The 17,608-nt window shown below is 55.4% G+C and overlaps 1 protein-coding gene across 7 annotated transcripts; it reads left to right on the top strand.

Moving 5' to 3' along the window:
- Positions 1 to 1,452: 1,452 nt before the first annotated feature.
- TAL1 (TAL bHLH transcription factor 1, erythroid differentiation factor) lies at positions 1,453 to 17,151 on the top strand. 7 transcript variants are annotated; one of them, XM_032604922.1, is made up of 5 exons: positions 1,453 to 1,562; positions 4,335 to 4,496; positions 7,959 to 8,396; positions 9,715 to 9,809; positions 13,514 to 17,151. In XM_032604922.1, exons 3-5 carry the CDS (start codon positions 7,960 to 7,962, stop codon positions 13,966 to 13,968), a joined length of 987 nt encoding a protein of 328 aa, XP_032460813.1. In that variant the 5' UTR covers positions 1,453 to 1,562; positions 4,335 to 4,496; position 7,959; the 3' UTR covers positions 13,969 to 17,151. The 7 variants fall into 7 exon arrangements, with proteins under 7 accessions (XP_032460813.1, XP_032460821.1, XP_032460804.1 ...); XM_032604930.1 differs by lacking the exon at positions 1,453 to 1,562 and adding an exon at positions 2,405 to 2,638; XM_032604913.1 differs by lacking the exon at positions 1,453 to 1,562 and adding an exon at positions 2,666 to 3,413.
- Positions 17,152 to 17,608: the final 457 nt, after the last annotated feature.

Raw genomic sequence — 17,608 nt, 5'->3', positions numbered from 1 at the left:
ACCTTTTAAAGAGCATCTTATATAATCCTCATAACAGCTCTCTGAGGTGAAACTGAGGTTTGAAACTAAGTGACTTCTATTTATTTAGTTAGTTTTGGCTGTGTTGGGTCTTTGTTGCTGTGCGGGGGCTTTCTCTAGTTGTGGCGAGCAGCACGGGCTTCTCCTTGCAGTGGCCTGTCTTGTTGTGGAGCATGGGCTCTAGGCACGTGGGCTTCAGTAGTCGTGGCTCGCCGGCTCTAGAGCACAGGCTCAGTAGTTGTGGCGCACGGGCTTAGTTGCTCCGTGGCATGTGGGATCTTCCCAGACCAGGGATCGAACCCGTGTCCTCTGCATTGGCAGGCGGATTCTTAACCACTGTTCCACCAGGGAAGTCCCTAAGTGACTTTGGGACTCCACCCTAAAAGAATGAACCCAGATACCCTCCACGGGCTGAGCCCATTGCCTACCCCTCACTGAACCCAGATTTCTAGGACACAGTACAGATCTCAGCTCCTTCAGTGAGTTGAGCCCAGATCCCTCCTCCAAGCCTAGGCTCTAGCTGAGCTCAAGAGGACTCTGGTGCCAGATTTCCATCAAACCCAGGTTCTACCACTCACTAGATACGTGACACTGGGGAAGTTACTTTCACTCTGCCTCAGTTTCCTCATCTGTAAACTGAATAATTGCACCAACCTCTTAGGACTGTTTATGAGAACTAAATGAGTTAATATTTGTACCCTGCTCAGAAGACTGCTTCAGTATCGAGATTAAAATGTTAAATTATGAGGGGAGGGATGTTTCCCAGCTCTGGGCTCAGCCTGAAACTCGGTATAATGGATATTTTAAACTCCGTTGACACCAGTTCTGCCTCCATAGAGCCTCTTGGGTGTGACCTCAGTCCCAACATTCAGGCAAGCAGGCTCCATTTTAGAACAGAAAAGAGCCAGGGTTGAAGCGGGTGAGAGTCGGGGGGAACTGGGAAGCTTTCTGGTATAAGAGGAACTGCCCATTGAAATCCGAGTATCCAGGACACTGGTATGAATGAATGTCAGGGAAGGAAGGGTTGGATGTGATCATTTTGGTGGTGTGGTCTTGCTGGGGTGAGAGTCGTTGGAGAAATGTGTCTGGAAGGCCGAGGGACTGAGGTTGTGGGGAGCCCGGGTTCCCGAGAGGCCTCGGGATCAGTAATGAGGCTGGACCCGGCGGGTCCTAGACAGAGCGCCCGCCCAACTCTCTCCGTGGCGCATTACGGAGACGGTCCCAGAGCCGCGCAACCAGTCCCCACTCCCTCCGGTGAAATTGCCAAATTAAAATGAATCATTTGGCCCGTAATGGCCGAGGCGCTTATCGGGGGCGAGCGGACCCGCGGCAGTGCCTTATCTCCGCGGCACACACGGCCCCCGCCCGCCTCGGCCCATGCTAACGAGGCCTAGAACGTGAGCGGGATTAGAGCGCGGCGGTGGAGGAGACGGGCGCGCCGCGGCGCGGAAGCGGGGGACTGGAGGGGGGGGGGCGGGGGGAGGGCTCGGCACTAAGGACCAGGCCTCAAAATGGCCATACGCGTACCCCCTTAGCGGCAAAACGTGAGCATTCTGGCCTTTTTCTAGGGGCAGGCAACCTGCAACCTCCCACGGAATCCCCATCCAGTTCTTCCCTCTTTTGCCCGCTCGCAGAAGAGGTTTCGCTCCTTTTCCCTCGGTTTCTTTCGATGGGGGGCATTTTCCACCGACGCCCTTGAGCTCGCCGCCGCCGCCCCTCCCGCCTCGGAGACTCTCTTCCTTCCTTCCCCTTTTCCTTACGCAATATACAGAAATGCGCGAGGCGGTGGTTGGTTTTCATTTCTCCTTAGTGGTTGTGTGCATGCGGTGGGATTGTGAGAGGGAGTGTGTGAGCTGTGGGCAGTGTTGACTTCTTCTGAGTGTGGTCTTCGAGGCGATAGGTTGTGTGTCCAAGTGTGATGGTGTTTGCCCTCTTTAGGGTGTAGATTTGAGTTCTCCGCGGCCCTTCTGCGTTTTTATCGTTGTATATAATTATGCTCGTTTGCCTTCTTGACATGTGTGTTGGGTTGCTTGGCCTTTGCGATTGTGTTTGTATGGTCTCGTTGTTGTGTCGGGCGTGTGTGAGCCTGACTACGTTGGGTTGTGCGTCCCTGAGCGATTGCGTTTGATCGATTTCGTTGTGTCGTGCTGGACAATGTTTGGGCCTGACCGAGTCGGCTTGTGGGGCAGTGTTGGGTTGTGCTTACTTCGCTTCCCTTCTATGGAGCTGGACCGCGTGTGGCCCTGTCCGCACCGGGTTGTGTGCCTGTGTGCTGGTGTCCTTTGGAAGTGCGTTTGTAAATCGCTGGGGGGGTGGAGGGGAGGGCGAGCGAGCGAGAGATGGATGCGCAAGTTGAGGAGGCGGCATGGGGGCGGGGAGAGGGATTTCACGTTTTATTCCAAATTATGATGTATTCGGAAGCCAGTGTTGGCTTGGATGAGCAGCCAGATCAGCGGCTGCTCTGTCCAGAGGCCACTCTGTGCCTCGGTGTTGGAGGGGTTGTTAGTGAGTGGGAGGCTCTTCCAGGCTGGAAGCTGAGCAGCGCTCGCGGAGGCCAGCGCCTTCAGGCCGGTAGCCGCCGGCTTCGGTTCTCGCCGCATTCAGGCTTCGTCCATTTCTGGTCAGTTTCGCGGGTACGGCCGCCGGGGTCTGCGGGAGAGGCCCGGAAAAGACAATGGGCGCGTTCTCCAGGCCTCGCGCCTCGGGTGGGGACCTTCGGGATCAACTCCAAGGAACATTTTTCTACCCCCTCCCCGGGTGAGCGACATTCCCGCGTGGGTCAGGTACCCGTCACATCGATGACCGGGACCGGGCTTCATGGAGGGACGGGGTCAGTGCTGCCCTAGCTCCGAAAGAAAGGATTTTGTTTTGCCAGTTACTGTGGTTGCTAATGTCATCATCATCACCACCACCACTACTACCACCACCACCACCATCATCATCATCATCATCGTATTTTAATTAAAATAATCGTCCAGGAGCGAAGCGGCGTGTCCCTTTTAGCTTCTTCGGGGCGATAACAAAGCAGCGCGGGTTTCCTCCCACCAGCGCTGCTTTTTAAACTGCTGGGTTTGTGGTAGGGAGAGAAAATGGAGAGAGGGACGAACACAGAGACTCCGTCCTAAAGCAGAAATTAAACCCGACCTCAGACACCGGGCGTGACTGGATTCCTTCTTGTTCCCACACCTCCCCCCTCATTTGGATTAGAAGAGGAGAAAGAAAATCTCCCGCATTGGACTGAAACCGCAGGGAATAATTATTACTGTATTTCCACTAAAGCCGGGGCAAAAAGGAGGTGGCCTTAGCAATTAATCCAAGACTTCGATGTGTGACCATAAACTGGACAATTTAGGCAAAACAAATTAAACAAACCTTCCGGAGGGAGGGAAAAAAAGGTGAACTAAATTTCACTACCGCTACACCCTGGGAAGCAGTACGGGATTTATTTTTACCCTCCGTCCTTTCCTTTTTATTGCTGAAAAGAATTACTAAAATTCTCCCCTTCTCTGACGATCTGAACACCGATAAATCGAAAATCTCGTGTAGGGATTGTTGAGGGAAAGGCGAGGGCCTTTCCTTTCTTTCTTTTTCCCTTTCTTTTCTTTTCCTTTCTTTCTTTTCCTCCTCTCCCTCTTCTTCCCCCCCCCCCCTTAATCTGTAGGAAGAAAAAAAGGGACTGGGATACATCAGATATCCCCCCACCCACCCCTTTCTCTGGGATCTGCGCCGTTCAGACTGTATCTCTTCGGGAAAGTAGCCTTTGGAATTGGGTTCTGGTTTCGCTTTGGGTTGGAGGTGGGCAGGTGAGAGTCATGGAGAGAATGGGGTCCTCAGAGGTTCTGTCCCACCGACCAGGGTCTGAAGATTGGATTCCCCTTTTCGGACACACATCCCCCTACCCACCCATGCCAGGCTGCGGACGACTCCGCGCTGTGGCCACAGCTCCGGCCTGACTTCGGTTCCTGAGCCAACGGCGTAGACGAGTCTGCTTAGAAAACAAATGGCCACACTGAACCAGACATCCCGGTTGGAGGGTCCGATAATGTTCCGGGCAGTCTGCGGCTGGGTTGTTGTTGTTGGACTAGATAGTTATTCCTGATTGGTCAGGTGTAGGGTTCTTTTTTATGGGGGTGCGGGGGAGGCTTCAAACACCTGCAGGTTGGGGGCGGAAAGCTGCTGGCGATTCCCGGGGCGGGTTGGGGAGGACATGAGGTAATTCCCAGCCATTGACCCCCATTTCTCTCTCTCCCTCCCTCTCGCCCTCCCTCTTTCTCTCCACCCCCATCTTTCCTGGAAACTCGCTTTGGGCGCGGCAGACCGCCCAGGACCGCACCGCGGCCTAACTGCCGGTCTCTCAGTGAGAGAGGGGGAAAGCAAAGACCCCTTCCACAACCTGGACCTCGGCTCCTGCCCCTCTCCCGCCGGAGGAGGAGTGGAGATCCTATGCAGAGGGGCCGCTCTCTCTAAATATGCCCCAGGTGAGTTTTTGGGGGAATAGTACTGGTGGAAACAGTCACCAGGAAGGCCTTGGGTTCTGGCCTGAGGTGGGGAAAGCTTGGGACAGAGGACAGTCCAGTTTCAGATTGGGGAGGAGGAGGGGAGGACGAACCCAGAGCTGGGAATCCGGGATCTGACTCTGCCACTGCTGTGGCCTCTGTGCCACTGTGGCTTCCAGCAGGGCCGTTTCCTGGCCCTGGGTGAAAACCGCTAGTTGGGTTTAGTCCCCCCTCACCCAAGGTCCCCCTCTGTCCTGGTTCCGTGGACGTTTCACAGGGCTCATAACTTTGGGGCGGCTATATCCGGATAGCGCAGGCTGTGTGCTCCCGGGGCTCTGGCAGGAAGAAGGCCGCAGCCATCCTGGCTAACTCAGTCCCAACTCGGGTGGGCCCAGGCTGGGGCCTAAGGCCTAGGGTGGGGCTGCGTTCAAACACCCCTCCACTCCAGTAGCAGCGGGAAAGTGGTTCTGTTCATGGGCGATTTTGGTTTGCGTGCAGGCTTGGGGCTCCCCCAGTGGGTCATGCGGGTGTGGATGCAGTATCAGGGACCAGAGGCTGTGTTTAAGGCGGCGGCTCTAGCCGGGGCATGGCGGAGGCTGTTTTCACATAAGAAATTTTCCTTGCTGGGAATTGGGAGCTGCCGGAGACCAGGTGCCTGTCCCCCAGGAGCTCTCGGGTTCCCCTGTCGTGTTCAGACACACATGGAAGTTATGTGGCTGGCTGTCTGGCTGCAGGAGATGAGCCGGTGTAGGGGGCTTCGAGCTGAGTCTTGGTTGCACAAAGAGGAGTTGTAATGGTCCAGTAGTCTAGTGCTGTTCGGTTCGAAATCTGAAACCTTCTCACCCCCTTCTTCATTTTCCCTAATAAAAATAAATAAACATCACTCAGGCTTTCCTTTTAATAATCTTAACCAAAGCCAAGTGATGGGATTTAGTCACCGACCACCGAAAGTGCTTGTGAGTTCTCTGGCAGCTTCCTCGAGAGCCTGGCCCTCTGGCCTGGGTGATCCTGGTTGCAGATGACCCGGCAGGGTTTTCCTGAGGTCCTGGGAGGGGCGGGGAGAGGTTGACCACAGACCCCTGGGGACCAATCATAGGTTTTTTGGGGGGGGGTGCTCAGAGATATAGATATTTATAGGCGTCTGGAGAGGGCATTTGGGGCCAGAGTCAGCTCATCTGAGATACGTGCTCCCCCTGCCCCTCTGGGATCTGCTCCTACTCAGAGTCTCGGAATTAATCAGAAGGTACAAATGTGTCATATGGAGAGCTTGAGCTCATTCTGCCAATTGCTGAGTGAACGCTTTGTCACTCGGTTAGGAGCTGGGACTTAAGCACGTGTCACTGGGTGCACAACGGTGCCTGGGGACAGTAAGGTAGGGAGCCAGCTCCTTGGGGTTTGTACGCTTTGCCGGAGGACGGTATATTTCTAATGCGTTTCACTGTTGCAGGGGAGCCAGGAAGTCTCCAGTGGTATACCTCTGGTGCGTTTCTAGTGGCCGCAGTGTCTTGACGGTCGGTCCCATTCTGTGGATACAGACAGACCTATTGTTTCCACCATGAACATAAACTCGTTTCCAATGAAGTGTTGTAGACCTACTGCCTTTGCAGCCAGGGTGCACCAGGTCTGGGGTAATTTTGTCATTTGGGGGCGCTGCCCATGGGGCTGGCAGAGCTAGGGCAGGAGCTTAATCTGAATGGTGATTCTCCATCAGCTGTGTGTCCGGTGGCCATTGAGCCGAGCTCCTGAGGAGGTTTCAGAAGGTCGGGTCTCTCTTCTGGGGTGGGAGGATGGTTCCCAGGCCGACTCCAGTCCAGAGTGGTGCAGGGGCAGAATGGCTGCCAGGAATGATCAGATGGACTCTGCTTGGTGCTGAGTTGGATTTTTGTGTATTTGTTTTCTGCTACAAAATACGCCAATTATATAATTCCAACAGCAGAAATCTTATTTTGAACATCTTTTGAAGCCTGTTGAGTTGATTATATTTTTATTGTCTTATTAAAACTCACAAGCATTTCCCCACTCTGGACCCAGAGTCTCATAGTTTTTCTGTTTTCATTCTTGCGGGGGTGGGGTGTGTGTGTGTGGCGGGTTTTGGAAGAACTGGAGGGAGCGGTAGTGGGGAGTGGAGCCTCTGCCTGCGGTCACCCAGGAGTATGGTTGAGGAGGAGAGGACTGTCCTTGGCTGGAGGGGGGCGGGCAGGATATATGAGAGGGTGTATATGGGAGGATAACAAAGACAGAGACTGGAGTTCGAGTCCTGCTCTGTGGCAAACAGGCGAGTGTGACCTTGGGCAAGGTAGTCTCCTTGCTGGCCCAGTCTCCCAGTCTATAATAATGTTTGAGCATTTGCACAGTGCTTTTAAATGCATATATGAGGTACACCTCCCATTTCCCAGAGGACAACACCGAGGTAGGAGAGGGGGATGGGAGAGTGCTGGAGGAGTTCAGCAGCCATCATGACACCCCTTCGCCCCACACTCCTGGATGGGAGCCCAGACCCCAGTGGCCTCAGGAGCACCCTTTGAACGTCGGGGCTTCACACTGCCTCAGGCAGGCTTCCCTTCTAGACCCCACCTCACTTTTGAGTTCAGCTGAGCAGAAGCGGGTATATATAGTGTGCGGGGAGGCATGGCCGGGATCATCTTCTTCCCTTCCTTATGTCCCATCTCCAGTCCCGGGAGGAGTAAAAGTAAAGGGCCACTGGGGTTTCTGGCGGCTACACAGAATACAGGTGGATATGCGGAGTGTAGACGGACGCCGCCCCCGCAGGGGTGAATATGTGTTGAAAGGGAGAGCTGGCTCCTCCGGGTAATTCTCTGCCAGCTCTGATCCCTCTTGAACACACACCCCCACCAGGTTTCTGGGTGTATGTGTGTGGTGGTAGGCTGGGGGCAGGTATTGCTGAAAGGCAAGGGAGGTTCGAAAAGCACCCCACCTCCGCGCGACAGGTTCCCCGCCAAAACCAAAAGGGAGGCGGGAAGAACACGGTCGGGGATTTGTTCCCTCCTCTTCCCTTGCGGCCTGAGAAGGGGCACGGGGTGATATTTCTTTCTCGCCTCTTTCTACATTTCCTTCCTCCTTCACCTCCCTCCCCCCCCCCCCCCCCCCCCCCCCGCCTCTGTTTTTCTTTCGCTGGTTGTATTCCTTTTCTTCCAATGTCTTTGTCGTCCTTCTCCACCTCTGTCCTTTTGGCCCTCAGTCTCTGTCTCCCGGGCACCCTCTTCTCTTCTCCCAAACCAGAGGCCCCCTTTCCCTCCTGCCCCAGCACTGCGGGCGGGTGTGTGTCCACGTGGCGCTAGGTTTGTCCGTCTCTTCCCACGTTTCGGTGCGTGAGTTTCTCTCTGCCTTTTACCCCCTCCCGCACCCCCCGCTCCGATTCCACCCCACGTGGATGGGGTGGGGGCGGTGGTCAGAGCGGGTGTCCGCTTGTCTGTCTGCCCGCAGGATGACGGAGCGTCCGCCGAGCGAGGCGGCACGCAGTGACCCCCCGCTAGACGGACTGGACGCGGCCGAGGCCCGCATGGCCCCCCCGCACCTGGTCCTGCTGAACGGCGTCGCCAAGGAGACGAGCCGCGCGGCCCCGGCGGAGCCCCCGGTCATCGAGCTGGGCGCGCGCGGCGGCGGCCCGGGGGGCGGCCCCGCCGGTGGGGGCGGCGCCGCGCGAGACTTAAAGGGCCGCGACGCGGCGGCTCCCGAAGCGCGCCATCGGGTACCCACCACCGAGCTGTGCAGACCTCCTGGGCCCGCGCCCGCCTCGGCCCCCGCAGAGCTGCCCGGCGACGGCCGCATGGTGCAGTTGAGCCCGCCCGCGCTGGCGGCCCCCGCCGCCCCCGGCCGCGCGCTGCTCTACAGCCTCAGCCAGCCGCTGGCTTCTCTCGGCAGGTCAGGGCCGGCGGGAGGGCGGGTGGGCAGGAGGCATGGGCGCCGGGGCTCCTCTTCCGCACGTCGGGATCCGGCTGCCCTCCTCCCGGCGGGGCAGTGCGGCTGAGCGCGCGAAGAGAGGGGGAGAGGGGGACGTTTTACACCCGGGGTTGGAAAAGTCTTGGCTGGAGCCCCCGTGCAAGTGAGGAACGAGCCCTCTGCTAGTGTGTGTGTGTATGTGTGCGCACGCGGGGGGTGGTGTGCAGGTGTCTTGTTAACGCGGCGTGCTGGGAGCTTGGAAGCCGAAGAGGGGGAGTACCGGCATGCGGCTGGCTGTGAGCAGAAGCGCGGGGCGCTGCCTGGTGGTGGTGGTGGTGGTGGGGTGGACAGGAGGAGTCTGAGTGTGAGTACCAGGAAGGAATGTGTCTGAATGCGCTCCGCTGTGAAATTCTTCTGGAAGCTGCAGCCCTCGGTGGACAGGTAAGAGATGTGCATCTGAGGATGCTTGCAAGAGGGCTCCCTCCTCCGAAACTCCCTGCCAGGGACCGCCTGGGGAATAGATCCCTCTCTCCTCTCCTGAGCTCCTCTGCCCCTAGCTGCGATCTCTGGCCAGGACCTGTGCTCCCTTTGGTGTGAGGGTATCCATTTCCCTGCTGGGGCCACTGAGGTGGTGGAGAGCAGGAGACACGGTTGGGGTGGGGACAGGAAGATGAGGCAGGGAGAGACAGTGGGGGGCAGTCGGTGAGTCTGTGGGACACTGGAGGAAGAAGCTACGGAGAGTCGAGTGGGTAATGGGGGGGCATGTCAGTGGGGCTGAGTCAGGGTTTCCTGTCTGTTGTCTGTCCTTGGGCCCCATGGGGCTGGAGTGAAGGTGGGGTGAAGTTGTGGGTAAGGGACAGGGTGCCCTTATGTGGTGCAGGAATTGCACACTGCCAGGTGTGAAGGCCGTGTCTGCCTGTGTGAGCACCTGTTTGGGAGTGGAGGTGCCTATGGATTGTGCGCTTGTATGTGGGGGGTGTATGTTCATTTTTGTGTTTGCTTCCTGTGTTCACCATTAATTCTGTGTATGTGTGTTTGTGTGTGTCTGAGTGTGTGTGTGTAGGGGTGTGTGGCCACCCTCCCTTTGTTTGTCTCACCACAGAGAGAGGCTGGGGGTGTGGTGTGTGTGTGTGTGTGTGTGTTTCTTGCTTCTTCTATCCCCAGTTCCGATGTGAAGGGACCAGGGTTGCCCTTGTTTTTTGGGGCGGGGGCTCAAGAACATGTGGGGAGGATCTGTATGGAGCCCCTCTCTCCCCTCCACCCACATGTGATCTTGTGATCTGCCTGCTCCCTCCCACAGTGGGTTCTTTGGGGAGCCAGATGCCTTCCCTATGTTTGCCACCAACAACCGAGTGAAGAGGAGACCCTCCCCTTATGAGATGGAGATTACTGATGGTGAGTCATCCCCCCGCCCCACTTGTGTACTCACTCCCTCAAGGTGTTAGAACCCTGAAGGAGGGATCATCGGGGACTACTCCCTAGGTGTCTCACATAGATGGGCAGCTTTCTTGGAGCCAAGAGAAGCTGTTGAAGTCCTCGCCCGTTGACCTGGGACTAGGGGAGGTCATGGGTGGGGCTGGGGGTTTACCATGGTTCTGGGAAGAGAGTGCCTGGGAGTGAGGACACACTGTGGCACTTAGCCCAAACCTCCACGGTCAATTGTAGTCCCCACTCTAGCTCCATTCCTATAGTTGGTAAGGATCCCCCGGGAGGGCAGAAACACACAGTGTTTCTAAGTACCAACCTCCAGGGATTCTCTGTATCTCCTCCCAAGTCCATTTTGGAATCTGAAGTCTTCTCCCTGCCTGGAATTGCACCTTTAAGGGTCTTGTCCCAGGTCCCTGCAGAGTGGGGCCCTCTTGTCCCCTTTTCCACACCCTGAGCTGAGACTCGGTGTTCCCTTCCTGACATCATAGATTCTACCCTGCTCCCTCCCTCCCTACGACCCCAAAGGCCTCAGCATTTTTAATGTGAACTACCTGAGTAGTCTTTGGCCCCGAACTTGGGGGAAGGAGTTGGATGAGTGGGAAATTTGGAGGACCCCCTCCCTCTTCCCAAGGTTGACTAGATGTAGTAGAAGGGGCCCAGCACCAGGGGGCAGGAGAGCAGGCTCTTCAGAGCCGAGGGACTTCCTGGAGCTCCTGGTGCACACCAGAGGCCTTGGAGCCAGACTGGGATTTCTGCAAGCTGCTGGTGGGAGGGATGTATATTGAGCTGGGGCTTCTGGAGGGGATCCCACTGTGGTGTTCTGGAGAGGAGGCAAGCTAGCATCTGGACAAGGAACAGATCTCAAGAGATCCAGCCAGCCTGGGGCACAGGGGTGTAGGGCCGGGAGGGAAGGGTGTTGGAGTGTCAGTGCTGCTAGGTTAGAGACAGGAGGTGGGTGTACCAAACAGGAAGTAGGCAAGACCAGCCCTGAAGTTCCCCAGGGAAGAGGCATTTTCTACAAAGGTCAGAGACGACAGAAATCAGGCACAGAGGAAGGGGCAAGGGGTGAGGGTTTGGGGGGAGTGCAGGAGTGTAGAGAGGCGATTACCCATGAATGATGCCAATATTTACCAAGCACCTACTCTGTGCCCTGCCAGCATGAGACAGAGGACATGGAGGGAGGTACAGACTCAGGAAAGAGGAAGGTGTGGAGAGGTGGGTGGTTCTCTGGAAAGGACCAGAGAGGAATAGACAGAAATGGAGGTGAAGGGAAGGGTGGAGGGGTGCAGGATATGCCCACAGGATTTTGAAAGCAGAGATTTAACCGAAAAGAGTCCATAAAAGTGGAGCTAACACAAGGTCTAAAGCCAGGACTCGACGTGCATTCCTGTTGCTGAACTTTTCTGGGCCACCGTCTTCTCATTTGTAACGTAGGGAGAATAATAGCTTTCTCACAGGTTGTTGAAGGAGCGCAGTGGGGTAAAGTGCTTTTAGGGCCTGGCTTGGGGTAGGCACGGCTTCTGGAGTCTGTGTAGCTCTAGTTGTGACAGCGGCCATAATGCCTCTCTCCCCACCTAGGAGCTCCCTCAAGATCAGCCAGCTTCAGCCACAGAGCAGTGGTCCTCCTGGTGGCACAGCTGAGGGACTCCCCTCTGTCTGTCCTGGAGGCCAGAGAACAGCAAGTTATTTCCTCTGAGGCGCCCAGGGTGGGACTGCCCAGCAGGTGTGCTGTGTTTTTCCCAGCCTGGGTCTGGCCGTTGGCAAAGAGTCAGCTGGGCTGGGGCCTGCTGGAGTTTGGAAAGATAGCTTCTGAGGCACTGTGGGCAGAGGATGAGTGATTCTCCCTGGGGGAAACATGGTGTGTGTATGTGTGTGTGTGTGTGTGTGTGTGTGTGTGTGTGTGTGTAAGACTGGTGTGTGTATGTGTAAGAGATGATTAAGCGGGAAGTGTCGGCGTGGATGAGCTGGGTTGCAGAGGCAAGGTCTGCCTCCATCCTGGCCGCCGTCTCCCTAGCTGTGAAATGAGCAATGGGTCTTAGGTGATGTCTTCTCTCCTACCCAGCTTTCCACGTTCTGAGATCCGGTTCCAGGGTCATCAGAAGAGGGCAAGCAACCATCCCAGTACTGGCAGTTCCTTCAGTGCTCAGAGCTTCCTGAGGACTGCCAGGAGCTGGCTCTGTGCCTCAGGGTTGCGGAAGGAAGCGGCCGCCTCAGCCCAGGAGCCTGAGAGCACTAGCGGGGCGCTCCTCTGCCTTTCCTGGCTTTGGGAATCCCAGGTCACGCTTGGACATTTAGTGCAGTGCTTTGTATACCGTAGATGCTCAATACATGCACACTGGTGTCTGCCCCTGCTCTGCAAGTCTTAGTACATGAGCGCTAGTGAATACTGTTCTAGTCTGTGATCAGTGCACTGTAGACACGGGGAGACGGAGGCAGCCCTCCGACGCCTGCCTAGAGCCTCAGGCCATGCCTGTGCATGGCTCTCTCCACTCCTCTCCTGGGGGAGAGAGCCTGCAGTGTAAGTCATTTCCCCACCACTCTCTGCTCTCTCCTCCATTCCGTACCTGCCAGCATGATCAGTTGGTCAGCAAATATTTATTGAGCTCCTACCTACTCTGTGCTTCCATCACCCTTAGAATAAAATCCCTACATCTTACCGCAGGGCCCTATGGGATCTGGACTCAGGCTACTCTGATCTTACCCACACTAATCTCTCCGGGCTGGCTTCAGCCATTTTCCAGCTCAGGGCACGTGCACATGCCCTTCCAACTTCCCTTCCTGTGTCTGGCTGGCTCTTCTTCGGCCTTAAGCTCTTCCCTTATAGATGTCACCTCCTCCACAAGGCTGTCCCCAACCACCTCAGGTAAACATGGCCGCTCCTTTCCATCTTTCGTTTCCGTTCAGCTTCCCGTTGGTTTGGTATTTGTTTGCTGATGGTCATCATCTGTCATCCCCGTTAACATGTAAGCTCCACGCGGGCAGGGACTCTGTGCACCTTTATTCCTTAATGCCGAGCACGGTGCCGGTTGTCAGGAAATAACTGATGAATGGATAATAATAGCTAACGCTTATTGAATGTTTCGTCAGAGCCAGGTATCATCTTAAGTACTTTAACTGTATTAGTTGTTAGATTCACAAGACAATCTTATGACTTGAGTTACTAGTGTTATCTCCACTGTACAGGTGATGATTCTAAGGCACAGAGAGTTCAGGTAATTTGCCCAGAGTTACTACCTAGGGAGTAATAGTCAGGAGTTGAACCTGGAACGTCTGGCTCCAGAGTTTAATCTTTCTAACTAGTGCCATATGGCCTCTTAGCACAAGTGAATGAATGAATAATATATGGTTCCTGTCCTCAAATGTCTCACAGCTCAGAGAGGGGGACAAACATAGAAACATACAGTGATGATCAAGAGTGATGGAGATTACAGGATCATAGGGCCATGGTGGTTGGTTAGATCTGTCTGGAGGGGTTGAGGGAAGTTCTCAGAGAGGAGGAAACCGATAAACAGGGTTTTGAAGGACAAGTAAAGAGTTTTCTGAGTAAAAGGAAAGAGGGCATTCTGGGTTTCCCAAGTTTCCAGGTGGATGGCTTCTCCGCTTCCCCTTGGGGGAAGACGCCCTGGGGCGTCCCCGGCCCACTGTCCTAACCCCTGTCCTCCTACCTCCAGGTCCCCACACCAAAGTCGTACGGCGCATCTTCACCAACAGCCGGGAGCGATGGCGGCAGCAGAACGTAAACGGGGCCTTCGCTGAGCTCCGCAAGCTGATCCCCACGCATCCCCCGGACAAGAAGCTCAGCAAGAATGAGATCCTCCGCCTGGCCATGAAGTACATCAACTTCCTGGCCAAGCTGCTCAATGACCAGGAGGAGGAGGGCAGCCAGCGGGCCAAACCCGGCAAGGACCCTGCGGTGGGGGCTGGTGGAGGGGGTGGTGGCGGAGGGGGCGCAGCACCTCCAGATGAACTCCTGCAGGACGTGCTGTCCCCGAACTCCAGCTGTGGTAGCTCCCTGGACGGGGCAGCCAGCCCGGACAGCTACACGGAAGAGCCGGCACCCAAGCACACGGCCCGCAGCCTCCATCCTGCCATGCTGCCCGCCGCGGATGGAGCCGGCCCTCGGTGATGGGTCTGGGGCCACCCAGGACCAGCCGGGAGGGTGCCCTCAGGCCACGGGCACCATGGGCTTTAGGGCAGGTGGGGTGAGGATTGGGCAGCTCTGAAGCAGGGCATGGACTTTTGATGAGCTTTCCTTGATGTCTGAGCTGTGGGAAGTCCCAGCTGCCTCTGGGGCTGGCTTTCCTGTTTCCTGCCTCAGTAGGAGAACAGAAAAATGGAGCAAAGTGGTAGGTACTTTTTATGAAGATGGCACGGTCTTCCCCCTTTTCCATATCCCTAAGACTTCTCAAGTAAGAGGCTGGCGTGGCGTTGCTTTTGGCCTGGCGCACGGGAGCCCTGTCTTAGCTGAGACCTGGGGTTGTCAGCTCTCTCCTGTGTCCGGCAGCCTCTGCCTCGCCTTTAGCCCCTCCCAAGCTCGCTGGGGTGGCTTTTGTGGCCACACTGTCCAAAAATACAGGTACCCAATAGCTGCCCATTTCTTGAGCCCCATCTTCACCCAGGCCCCTGTTGGTCCGTCCAGCTTGCCAGTGCTGCAGAGAGTCTCAAGCCTCGAGGTGCCTTCTTCAGGGCCTGGCTGAAGAAGACAGCCAGTGGACAGCCTGCTCTCGACTAGCTGGGCCAGAGGGTCAGAAACCCAGAAGCCCTTACTCCTTGCCCTGGGGATCGAAGCTCTGCTTTCTCCCCACTGAGACTTGCCTTCCTCGTCCTTGTGGCTGTGGGGACTGAGTCTGCGGCTGTGAGCGTGCCCTGTGAGCTTTGTTCGAAGGCAGACAAAGGAGAAATGATGAGAGTGAAATTGAGCAAGAGCTATTTGGGGCAAGTGGGCTTCAAATCGCGGTGGTGCCTCAGAGCTACCTGCCTGCGTCCTCAGCGACACCGCTGTTCATGCAGGGAGCAGATGCCAATGTGCTGATCGGTGTGTGTTGGTGCTGAGAGTAGACGTGTGGCCCCATCTCGCGTTCTCCTAGCTCCTCAGAGGGGCCTCCCTGCTGCAGGATGTCTGTTTGCTGGTGGTCTGGTCTGGGTCCTGAAACTGAATCGACAACAAACTCTGTCCTATGAATTCCTGGCATTTGGGATTCTGCTTGACTTCAGGTATTTGTGGGATCTCTAGGTCTTGATATGACCCAGGATCTAGCCCCACTTCTAGGGCCTGGAGAGCCCAGTGAGCGACCAGGCCCTGGCGGAGACCCAAACACATCGACATTCACTTAGCAGAACCTTCGGCATCCCTGAGCGCACAAATTTTGGTCATCCAGGGTGTGTATGGGAGGCTGGCGTGACACGGTAGGAGTGCTCCCCTCCAGAAGCTGTACATGACATTTTTGTAAATCAAATCCTTATCTTCACCTTTTAAAGAAATACTGCCACGAGTCCCTTGGTAAAGTGGAGAATCCTTTTGTAGAGTGGACTGCTGCCCCCTCATTGATCTCCCGTGTCGATCCAGATGGTGGGACATGGTTTTCTTAAGGTGACGCCTGCCTGTGACCCATATCCCAAGCCCCTGGAACAAACTGCACACGAGTCCTACATACCTGTCACTGTGCCCTCAAGTCACCCCAGCCGGCTCTGACCAGGCTCTGCCTTTGAGGTCAGAGGGGAAACAATGCTCTGACTTTGCCCCGTCCATAGCAAACGTTGAGGAACCATCGCTGCGGCTGTCGGGAAAGGCGCTCACACCTTATGGGCTCCAGCCTGGTGGCTCGCCTTCGCCATGGCAGGACCTTGGGGACAGCCACATGTCCATGGGGAATGATCCCTGCTCTCCTCCCCTTCCTTTTAAGTTGTGCGAGGAGAGGTCCAGTTTGTGGGGGTGGGAGCAACATGGTTAACCCTTGTAGCGCTCTCTCTGTCCCATTTCAGCGCCCCCCCCCCAGTCATATTTTGATGAACATTAGGATTCGTTCCTTTCTGATACTTGGAAGCTCCTGTGAAAAATCCCATCTGTCTAAAGATGGAGCACCTGTTCTAGGTCCTAAGGCTGTGTTTGCTTCCGGTGGGTTAATTTGACCTGGGAGTGAAAAGTGGCCACGGTGAGCATAGGTGGATGGGTTTTAGGAGATGGATCACACGTTCTTTGAGGAACTCCAGCTACTGGCTTCCTCTTCTCTCAGACTTGCAGTGTGACCTGGAAAAGTTCTCTCTCTGAAAGTCAATTTCTCATAAATACGCTAGCTTGGCCTGTCTCCTAGGGCTGTGGTGTGGACTGAATGGAATCGTGAAAGTAGAAGCATTTTGAGACCGTACGGAACTCTGTCCCCCACTATCATTCCTGCAATGGGGTTTCCCACCCTGAGTCCGGGACCTAGGCAGTGGGCCAGTCTGCCTGTCTGCATAGCATTTGGGTAATTTAGGTTCTAAACCACTTTATCCTGAGTTATCTAGGTTATCCTTATCTCTCCAGATTGACCTCATTTCAGTCTCATTCCAAAGCAAGGCACAGGAGGGAGACTAGAAAAGAGAGATGGGAACAGAGGCAGAATATGTAAAAAGTACTACAGCTACCCGAGACAGGCCTGGGTAGGGGTGGGCAAAGCTTCGTGTCTTTGTTAAGTACTAGAAAAGATCCATAATTTTCACTTTCCTTTCCAGCACCTCCCCCCACCATACTCTTCTCCTTCCTCTGCCTCCTCTTCACCCATGAACATTCTCCATCCATGAATAATATCTGTACAAAAAGGAAAAAATGTAAAGAAAACATGAGGAGGACAAAGATGATTGTTAATGACTGGAGGGAATCACGTCTTTTAAGACAAATTCGTTTTCTTTTATTTGTAGTGGCAAACGACAAGATGGTACAACCTTTATCCTTTTCCGAAAGCAAAACAAAGGGCACAGCATCGGTAGTCAGCCGACAACTGTCTCGGCCTTTGGGGGTGGTCGTGTCGTACTTGTGATGTCAATGGTACGTGGCCCCCGCCGAAGGCTTGCCCCCCAGCCCATGTACATAGCGCATCGTTCCTGCGGGCGGGCCCAGCACTTTCCGTCAATGTTGTACTGTACGTGATGCATTGCGTTGGTCTCTGCATTTTTCTGCAGAAGAGGAGTAACCGCTCCAGGTACCTTGACCTTTGTACAGCCCAGAGGCCAACACTGTGGGCGTGTGACTCTTTAGCGACAAAACCCATGTGGTGATGATGTGTGTATATATATAAGGATATATTGGGAAGATTTCTAAATAAAAGTTTTACAAAGGGGCCTAGACTCTGTGCTTGCGTGTTGCACCCCTAGGACTGAGAGTTGGGACATTAAAGGAAGGGCGTGGCACGAACCTGTCTCCCCTGAAATGGGTTCTCCCGGGGTGGGCTCCCACCTTCTACCCTGAGGCTCCCCCCTTAGGGTTTCTGTTCTTTTCCCTCTGCCAGGCCTCACGGAGGGGGGCCTCTTCTCAGTGCTGTGCACGCACACTTCGGGCACGGGGCCTCGGGCCGGAGAGTCTTCTCTGCGTGTCGGTTCAGCTCCGTGGCTGGGGCAATGGCTTTTATCATAGGTTCAGGACAGATTAAGTTCTCACCAGAGAATGGTCCCAGGCTTCCCAGTGACTCAATGGAGGCTGCTCTTGAGGATTGGGGGTGCGGGTCCTACGTGGGGCTCAGCGACAGAGGCTGAGGCTTTGGGAGCAGTGAGTGGAGGCTCAGGCAGAGAGC

The sequence above is a fragment of the Phocoena sinus genome, chromosome 1 (genome assembly GCF_008692025.1).
Source record: "Phocoena sinus isolate mPhoSin1 chromosome 1, mPhoSin1.pri, whole genome shotgun sequence".
Lineage (NCBI taxonomy): Eukaryota > Metazoa > Chordata > Mammalia > Artiodactyla > Phocoenidae > Phocoena > Phocoena sinus.
This window is presented reverse-complemented; position numbering and strand designations above follow the sequence as displayed.

Excerpts from the sequence above, each read along its gene's own strand:
- TAL1 (XM_032604922.1), top strand. The coding sequence starts at position 7,960 with ATGACGGAGCGTCCGCCGAGCGAGGCGGCACGCAGTGACCCCCCGCTA. Across the intron at positions 8,397-9,714 it reads CCGCTGGCTTCTCTCGGCAG|TGGGTTCTTTGGGGAGCCAG; the intron begins GTCAGGGCCGGC and ends TCCCTCCCACAG. Across the intron at positions 9,810-13,513 it reads TGAGATGGAGATTACTGATG|GTCCCCACACCAAAGTCGTA; the intron begins GTGAGTCATCCC and ends TCCTACCTCCAG.